The sequence below is a fragment of the Solea solea genome, chromosome 15, assembly GCF_958295425.1.
Source record: "Solea solea chromosome 15, fSolSol10.1, whole genome shotgun sequence".
Lineage (NCBI taxonomy): Eukaryota > Metazoa > Chordata > Actinopteri > Pleuronectiformes > Soleidae > Solea > Solea solea.
The window spans coordinates 862135-872059 of record NC_081148.1 but is presented as its reverse complement, the minus strand read 5'-3'; the positions used below and the strand labels follow the sequence as shown (position 1 = coordinate 872059).

At 43.6% G+C, this 9925-nt stretch overlaps 1 protein-coding gene across 1 annotated transcript; it reads left to right on the top strand.

Moving 5' to 3' along the window:
* Nucleotides 1-230: 230 nt before the first annotated feature.
* On the top strand, nucleotides 231-8832 carry LOC131474297 (uncharacterized). Its single transcript, XM_058652092.1, has 4 exons — nucleotides 231-466; nucleotides 1891-2686; nucleotides 3091-3195; nucleotides 8680-8832. Exons 1-4 carry the CDS (start codon nucleotides 264-266, stop codon nucleotides 8830-8832), a joined length of 1257 nt encoding a protein of 418 aa, XP_058508075.1. The 5' UTR covers nucleotides 231-263.
* Nucleotides 8833-9925: the final 1093 nt, after the last annotated feature.

Below are 9925 nucleotides of genomic sequence, written 5' to 3'. Positions count from 1 at the left end.
ACTGAGACTTGGATAACACCCTCCAACACAGCCACCCCTGCGGCTCTCTCCTCCGCCCACTCCTTCTCCCACACACCCAGATCCACTGGAAGAGGTGGCGGGACAGGTCTGCTCATCAACCCCAACTGGACTTTCACTCTTTACCCACTGCCACACTTCTCTTCACAGTCGTTTGAATTTCATGCTGTAACTGTAACTCACCCAGTAAAACTCATCATTGTACTGTCCACCAGGCCCATTGGGACACTTCTTGGAGGAACTAGATGTCCTCCTCTCAAACATCCCAGAAAATGGCCCACCACTTGTTCTTCTTGGTGACTTCAACATCCAGGCAGAGAAGTCATCTGATCTACTTCTTCTACTTTCGTCTCTTTCTCTCTCACTTGCTCCTTCTCCACCAACTCACAAAGCTGGCAACCACCTTGACCTCATCTTCACCAGAAACTGCTCCACCTCCGACCTCACGGTAACTCCACTTCATGTCTCTGATCATTTCTTCATTTCCTACTCTCTCCCACTCTCCCAATCTGATGGTCTCATCTCATCAGATATTGCACTTGTCCGTCGTAACATTCGCTCTCTCTCTCCCTCCTCTCTCTCCTCAACTGTTCTATCAGCACTTCCTTCAGCTGACTCCTTCTCCCTCATGCATCCCAACTCTGCCACAGACACCTTCCTCTCTACTCTGTCCTCCTCTCTTGACTCTCTCTGTCCTCTTACTTCACGGCGGGTTCGTAAGTCCTCCCCAGCCCCGTGGTTGTCGGACTCAGTGCGTGCTGAGAGAGCCACGATACGGGCAGCAGAAAGTAAAAAATGGAGGAAATCAAAACACCCTGACGACCTGCTTTCCTATCACTCTCTTCTCTTCACCTTCACTGCCTCTATCTTTGCAGCCAAACAATCTTTCTATCAGACTAAAATTCAATCCTCTTTCTCTAACCCCAAAAAACTTTTCTCGATCTTCTCTAATCTCCTTGACCCCCCCCACCCCCCCTCCTCCCTCCTCCCTTCTACCAATTCACTTTGTCAACTACTTCACAAAAAAAGTAGATGACATTCGCTCTACTTTCTCAACCCCACCTCCTGATCTCACCACTCTACCAACCACAAATTCAGCTCCTTCTCTATCCTTTTTCACCCCTCTATCTCAGGATCAAGTTCTTTCCCTAATAACCTCTGCCCGCCCCACCTCCTGCCCCCTTGACCCTATCCCCTCTCACCTTCTTCAGGCAATTGCTTCTGATCTTCTTCCTTTCCTCACCCACCTCATTAACACATCTCTATCCTCTGGTTGCTTTCCGGACTCTCTTAAAGAGGCCAGAGTGACCCCCCTCCTTAAAAAACCCACCCTTGACCCGTCTGAAGTAAATAACTACAGACCTGTCTCTCTAATTCCTTTTCTCTCCAAAACTCTGGAGCGTGCTATCTTTAATCAACTCTCCTCCTACCTTCACCGGAACAACCTTCTTGATCCTCTTCAGTCTGGTTTTAAAGCAGGTCACTCGACCGAAACTGCACTTCTTGCTGTCATTGAGCAACTCCACACTGCCAGGGCTGCCTCTCTCTCCTCTGTGCTCATCCTCTTGGACCTTTCTGCAGCTTTGACACAGTTAACCACCAGATCCTTACTTCCTCCCTTCAAGAACTAGGTGTCTCAGGCTCTGCACTTACCCTACTCTCGTCCTATCTTCCAAACCGAACATACAGAGTAACCTGGAGAGGATCTGTGTCGTAACCCTGTCCTCTAGCTACTGGGGTCCCTCAGGGTTCTGTCTTGGGCCCTCTCCTCTTCTCTCTATACACCAACTCTCTTGGTTCTGTTATTCTCTCTCATGGTTTTTCCTATCACAGCTACGCCGATGACACCCAACTCATTCTCTCTTTTCCCAGCTCCGACACACATGTAGCAGAACGGATCTCCGCTTGTCTGACCGACATCTCTCAGTGGATGTCTGACCATCACCTGAAACTCAATCTCGACAAGACTGAGTTTCTTTTTCTCCCAGGAAAGGGCTCTCCCACCACAGACCTAACCATCACCCTCGACAACTCTGTGGTAACTCCTTCTCATACCGCAAGGAACCTGGGTGTGACACTTGATGACCATCTCTCCCTCACTGCCAACATTGCTGCAACAGCTCGATCTTGCAGATACATGTTGCACAACATCAGAAGGATACGGCCTCTTCTAACCCAGAAGGCGGCACAGGTTCTGGTCCAGGCTCTTGTCATCTCACGCTTGGATTACTGCAACTCCCTCCTGGCTGGTCTCCCTGCGTGTGCCATACGACCTCTGCAACTCATCCAGAACGCAGCAGCTCGACTGGTATTCAACTTACCAAAATTCTCCCACACTACACCGCTCCTCCACTCCCTTCACTGGCTTCCTGTAGCTGCTCGCATCCGCTTCAAGAATCTAGTGCTTGCGTTCCATGCTACAAACAGATCCGGTCCAGCCTACATCCAGGACATGATCAAAACCTACACCCCAGCCCGCCCACTTCGCTCTGCATCGGCAAACCGGCTCGCTGCCCCCTCACTGAGAGGATCGCAGAGGCATTCGCAGAACTCGAGACTGTTCACTGTCCTTGCTCCCAAATGGTGGAACGAGCTCCTCATCGACATCCGGACAGCGGAAAGCCTCCACATCTTCCGACACCGACTAAAAACACATTTCTTCCGACTCTACCTCGACTAAGACGACGACAAAAAAAAAAAAAAAAAAAAAAAAAGGTATAAATCGCACTTATGACTAGCACTTCATAGTTTGGTTTACTTGAAGCTCTTACTTACTTCTAGCTCTTATTTGTACCCAAATGTTTAAATGCACTTATTGTAAGTCGCTTTGGATAAAAGCGTCTGCTAAATGACATGTAATGTAATGTTATGGATTTTCTGGTTGAATTAGTCCATTATGGAGTTGCTGAGTAAGCTATCACAAATTAGGAAAATGGATGGATTTACAGTGCAGTATCATTTCAAATTCATTCATTCATTCAGTCATTCATCAACAATCATACATTCATACACACAGCCTAATTTGTTCCTCATGTATTTCTGAACACCCTCAGGTTGCAACTGCTCTTCAAGTGCATGCTCACCACTGTCTACAAGTATGGCTTTCTGGATTTCACGTCTCGACGACTGTCTGACAACAGCTGGCAGAAGATTCCATCAGAAATCATTGAGAAAGAGGTAAGTGACAAAAAGTGACAGACTTGAAATGATACGGCTGGTGGTCAGTGAAATCCATCACCAGAAACGCCTCAGTGAGATTGCAAGAAAGATGGAAGAGACGTACCCTGCTGTATTCACAGATGTCATGTAGGCAGTGGTTATGACTCACTCACTAAACAGAGCAGTTGTCAGCAGAGTTGACAACTTAAGGAGAAATGAACACAAAGGTAAGCAAAGGAGAGGATAACAACTTCTGGTTTAAGCAGACGCTGGCGTGACTTACTGACGCTACTTACCTGTAACTTTTAAAGTGTTTTACGGACAAATGGACTGTAATTGCACTTAAGTGAGAGTCAATCCATTCATAAATCCATCCACTACCCTCTGATGTTCATTGGTTCTGTTGTCACTCTGTTGTGTTTGTGTCCGAGCATGTGAGTGAGCTAACATCAGCCTCGCCTAGCTACCGGTTTGATTCACCTCCAGGCTCCACGACTCCATCCCGTCGTCCAAAAAATGGAAGGTATAAGAAATATAAACCAAGTCTATGAGACTATAAGCCTGTCTAAAGAGGTGAGTTTTGAGCCAGGATTTAAAGATGGAAAGAAAATTAAAATAAAGCGAGAGTAACCATGTTAAAAAAATGTATTCGCTCTTTCACTCACTCACAGACTTTCATCTTAGGAGACATGGCCACAGTGCCACAAGTCTCATCTTGAAGTGAAAGTGGTTGTCGAAGAAACACTGCTAGAGATGTCTTTTCAGTGTTTAATGAAATTTACTGTTTATTTTTGAAATCTATGAATCTATTGATTATTTTCTCATTTAATCGAGTATTCTTTTGTCCAGAAAATGGTCAATCAATGTCAATGGTCAATCAATGTTTCTCAAATGTCTTTTCAGTTTAATGATTTGGGGGTGGAGTGGCTCAGTGGTTAAGACTGCCTGTGGTTAAGACTCTGTGTGCAAAGACTTCATGGTCGCAAGTTCAACTCCACTCCTGGCAGGTTGTACTCAATTCCCTTGTAAGTCGCTTTGGATAAAAGCGTCTGCTAAATGACATGTAATGTAATGATTTTTTTGCCCTTGTTTTAAACCATTTGTTTTAAAAGCGTTGGTGTCTCTCACTGGTATACGCAGAGGATCAGCGGCGGGTGACAGTGCTGCGGGACACTGCCTGCTCCCAGTCACTGATTCTGTCAACCTGTGAAACCAGTGCTGTCATGCATCGTGTCCATGTTCAGTCAAAAAATCTGGTATTTTCCCCATTCATGGTTTTGACCTCATTATGGGGAATGACAAAGTTTATCCTGTTCATAAGGTTGTGAAAGGTTGGTGATTTGGCTCAGATATATATACACATCATTTGTTGAAAGGTACTTTGAAGGAGTCTGAGGCTGTGCTGAAGCCTACTGCCACTCATCCGCCAAGCTCTGATCCAACCTTGGTAAAGTGTTTGGTGTCAGCTGTGGAAGATGTTAAACGGTGCTCTGATAAACAGAAGTTCTACATTGAGAGTGGTGTAATAATGCGGGAACATGGGGAACACTTCATCAGATCGTTATGCCTGGAGAGTGCAGTAAACATGTCATGGAGCTTGTAGCAACCAATAACGTAATAACGGCCAATAATGTAATAACGGCCAATAACGTAATAATTTAAATGTAATAAAACCCATAACGTAATAAATTGCCAATAATGTAATAAAGTTGTTGAGCCAATAACGTAATAATTTTTTGCCAATAACGTAATAACTTATTACATTATAACGTATAACGTAATAACTTATTACGTGAACATCTAAAATCTTCAAACAGGCCATTAATGCACAGATATTCACATCATTGATTCGCAACTGCCTTTTCTAAGATTTTAGGAACAAAAAGGGAAGATTAGATATAGGTTGGTAATTAGCCAAAACATCTGGGTCAAGGGTCGCAATTTTGAGGGGTTTAATAACTGCTATTTTAAACGTTTGGGGCACATATCCAGTTAATAAGGATAGATTAATTTGAGTCAATATAGAGCTGTAAATTAAAGGAAACACATCTGTGGCAGTGGGGTATGGTTAGAGCGGCGACTGCTGGAGGAGAGGGAGGAGTGGCTCAGCCGGTGATCAGACAGCTGGACAGAATCAGGTAATCAGTCAGCTATATAAGCACACTTGTAACCTGGTTCTGGTCTCTTGCAGTAGGCTGGGTCCGCAGAGAGACGTGAGGAGAGACAAGTGGAGAAACACAGAAGGACACACGCTCAGCTGTGGGAGCGACTGGTGACGTGTGTAAGATTTTTGGGACAATAAAGCCTTATTTTCCACCACCAGCTGACTCTTCCTTCCTCCTCTGAACACGCTGTGGGTGCCAAAGCCCACAACATCTTTAAACAGTTTGGTGGGGATAGGATCTAACTGACAGGTTGATGGCTTAGATGATGAAACTAATGATGTTAACTCAGGGAGATCTATAGGGGAGAAACTGTCTATATGTTCACCTGGTGCTTCTAAAGCTCTTGTGCTAAAAGATGAGTCAGTCCCAATATGAGGGAGGAGATGATCAATTTTTTCTCTAATTGATGTTATTTTATTCACAACAAAGTTGATAAAGTCATCACTGCTCAGTGTTAAAGGAATAGATGGTTCAGTGGAGCTGTGGCTCTGTGTCAGCCTGGCTACAGTGCTGAAAAGAAACCTATGATTATTCTTATTTTCTTCAATTAAAGAAGAATAATAGGCAACTCTAGCTTTGTGTAGGGCTTTTTTGTAAGCTACAAAACCATCTTTCCAGGCTATATAAAATTCCTCTAGGTTATTGGAACGCCATTTTCTTTCTAATCTACGTAACGCCTGTTTAAGTGCACAAGTATTGGAGTTAAACCATGGTGCTCGTCTCATCTGATTCACCACTTTCTTTTTCAGAGGGGCAACACAATCTAATGTAGTACGCAGTGAGGCTGCTGTACTATCAACAAGGTTATCTATGAGGGCGGGAGTAAAATCACAAAAGGTACCTTCAGATGTACTGACATATGGCACCAAGTTAAATAAAGGTTGCACTGTCTCTTTGAATGTATTCATATTATTATCAGACAGTATTTCTTATTTATGTTATTGTAATTCATTATTGTACAATTAAATGTGAGTAAATAATGGATCAGTTAGGAGAGGGTTTTGAGGAACTATGTTTAAGTTATCAATATCAAAACCATAAGTTAAAACAAGGTCGAGGGTGTGATTAAGGCGATGAGTTGGTTTATTAACGTGTTGAATAAAACCTATTGATTCCAACAGCGAGTTAAATGCGCAGCTAAGACTATCACGGTCAACATCTACATGGATGTTGAAATCCCCTACAATTATGATTTGATCTGTCTTAAGCACTAACTCAGATAAGAACTCAGAGAACTCTGATAGGAACTCTGAATAAGGTGCAGGTGGACGATAAACTGTGACTATCGTAATTGGTTTCTGTGATTTCCAACTAGGATGAGATTGATTAAGAATAAGGCTTTCAAACGATGAATATCCTGGTTTGGGCTTGGGATTGATTAATAATCTAGTATTAAAAATGGCTGCTACACCTCCTCCTCGGCCTGAGCTTCTAGGAATATGGGTATTAGCATGAGTGGGTGGAGTTGACTCATTTAGACTAATGTAATCTTCTTCATGTAACCAAGTTTCAGTTACACAGAATAAATCAATACAATTGTCAGAAATTAGATCATTTATTAAAACAGATTTTGAGGAGAGAGACCTAATATTTAATAGTCCACATTTAAAAGTGGTATTATTTGACTCTATTTTATTGTTAGTATTAATCTTTATTAAGTTAGAATGTCTAACTCCTCTTCTGTTTGTTATTGATTTATTTACTTTAGTTTTTACTTTAGTAGGTCGAGGGATAGACACAGTCTCTATAGGGTTTTTAATTGGTGACTGCTCAAAAAGAAGCACAGAGAAGCATGAAAGACTGCAACTCTGTGTCCTGGTCTAAACTCTGGATTGTCATGGGTTTCTAATAAAATGTCCTAAGCTGCTAGATAAGAGAGCTGCTCCATCCAAAGTGGGATGGACGCCGTCTCTCCTCATGAGACCAGGTTTCCCCCAGAAGGTTTGCCAGTTATCTAAAAACCCAATGTTGTTTTCTGGACACCACCTCGACAGCCAGCGATTGAATGACGACATGCGCTATACATGTCATCACTGGTCACATTGGGCAAAGGACCAGAGAAGATTACGTTGTCAGACATAGATTGTGCGTACCTACACACAGACTCAACATTAACTTTTGTGACCTCCGATTGGACTAATCGAGTGTCATTACTGCCGACGTGAATAATAACTTTACTGAATTTAGGATTGGGGTTGCCATGCGTACGTGGTTGAAATCCCCAGCCAGGATGAGGAAGGCATCTAGGTGGGCTGTCTGCTGGTCACTGATGTGCTGGTGGAGTTCTTGCAGTGCCTCGCTCCTGTTGTTGTTGGAGCCAGGGGGGATGTATATTGCCACCAGTAATATGGCATTAAATTCCCTTGGCAGGTATAATGGCCGGCATTTAATAGCCATAAACTCCACCAGTGATGAGCAGTGCTTGCAGACCACAACAGCGTCGCAGCACCAGGCATCGCTGATGTAAACACAGAGACCCCCGCCACGAGCGCTCTGTCTGCCCGGTAGCATGTCTGCCGGTCTAGTTGAATGGCACCAGTGTTTGGAATAACGGCGTTTAAAAGAACGGCATTAGGTAACAACGTTATTTTTTCAGTGACAGGGTAATCTAACTAATTACTTTTCCCGTCGTTACAACGCCGCTAACGTTACTGGACGTAAAATGCGATGCGTTACTATGCATTGATTGAATACGCACCCCTGGCTCACAGCTAGTGAGGAGTCGAGTTAATAACGAGGTAAGCGATTATGATTGGCCAAGGCAGAGTCACGTTTCACGCATTCCAGCACACGCTCCACACACACAGCTAAACAGAGAATCGATGAAGCAGCAGAGATGGCGAGTCAGGACTCTGATGTAAAGTTGGCATTTTCAAAGTGGCAATATAACCATGAATAGATGAGTGTTTTAGAAGGAGTATTTGGATGGGTAGATGAATATCTAGGAGCTAAAGTTCAGTCTTTAAAAGCACTCCATCTTGTTAAACTGTTTACTTTTTTAATGAAGATAAAGAAATACAGCAGCCTATGTCTTCCAGACTATTTATCACTCCCTCCAGGAAATAAGCAACACTAGTTCTTCATACAGATGGATTTATTCCTCTCTCAGACTCCACTTCATCGTCATCAATCCACCGTCGTACTGTTACAGGACAATATACAAATAAACATGCGTTCATTTAACATAAAACTGACACACGAAAAGACTAATTAACAGGACGAGCAACATAAATAAACATACCTTGCTGGCTGCATACAACCCAGGGGGAATGAGTCTTCTTAAACAAAAAAAATCTTTCAAATCTTTTCAAATCTTTTTTGTTTTGGTGGTGTTCAGGATGAGGTTGTTCCTGAAGCACCATTGTGTGATGTGCTGGACCTCTTCTCTGAAGTGGGTCTCATCATTGTTGGATATGAGACCCACGGTGGTGTCGTCCGCGAACTTTACAACCATGTTTGTGGGATGGATGGCAGAGCATTCCTGTGTTAAGAGAGTGAAGAGGGCTGGGCTGAGCACACAACCCTATGGCGTTCCGGTGTTGAGGATCAGTGGTGCAGCAGTGGACCCCCGTATCCTCACCACCTGGGGCCTGTTGGTGAGGAAGTCACTGACCCAGGAGCAGAGCGATGGTGCCAAACCCAGATTTTGAAGTTTCAGCGCCAACACGTCCTGGAGAACAGTGTTAAACGCTGAACTAAAGTCCACAAACAGCAACCTGACGTAGGTGTTTGGATGCTGCAGGTGAGTCAGGGTCGTGTGAAGTGCTAATGAGACAGCATCCTCCGTAGAGCAGTTCTCCCTGTAGGCCAGTTCTTCTGTCACTCGTGCCAATCTCCATTGATTTCTTGGAGAACTGTCCTCATGAAGGATGACAATGTCATTAACCTTCGTATTTCTCTTGTCTCTTTGCCATTTTTGTCTTTGCTGGAGATTAAGGAGGTACTCCTTTTTCCACCTTCTCCATAATTCATTTGCCAAGAACTGAACCTGGCGCCATCTCTCGTGTAGGTATATGTCCTGTCTTATGCTATTATGCTGGACTTCATCATGAGGATGTGATTGGGCATGAGAGGTTTGAGACTTGTTGGATAATTTAAGTGTTCTGTTGTCAGAGGTCTGCTATTTATGATAGCCATCACTTCATACAGAAAAGTGAGGCACTGTCAAGTCTCCTGGCTGACTGATCAAGGATTGCAGTTAGAATACTTTTAATCGTCCTTATTTGTCTCTCCCATACACCTTCCATGTGACTTGAAGATGGGATGTTCATTACAAACTCACATCCATGTTCCTTCAGCTGTTCATGATCCAGGTCTTTCATTGCGTTCATGAACTCTCTTTTTGCACCTACAAAATTAGTGCCTTGGTCACATCTGAGCTGTCTCACATTTCCACGTATTGCAATGAATGCACGCAGTGCGTTTATGAAAGCATCTGTGGTAAGATCGTCAAGCATTTCAATATGTAAGGCTCTAGAACACATACAGGTGAAAAGAAGACCATACTTCTTCAGTTCCTTTCTCACTTCCTTCACATAGAACGGTCCGAAGCAATCCATGCCACAATATGTGAACAGAGGTGT

Bases quoted from the DNA above. Each gene is read 5' to 3' on its own strand.
- LOC131474297 (XM_058652092.1), top strand. From the start codon at position 264: ATGTCCTCCTCTCAAACATCCCAGAAAATGGCCCACCACTTGTTCTTC. The intron at 467-1,890 runs GTAACTCCACTT...CTCTTTTCCCAG, and splicing joins GCTCCACCTCCGACCTCACG to CTCCGACACACATGTAGCAG. The intron at 2,687-3,090 runs TACCTCGACTAA...CTGCTCTTCAAG, and splicing joins AAACACATTTCTTCCGACTC to TGCATGCTCACCACTGTCTA.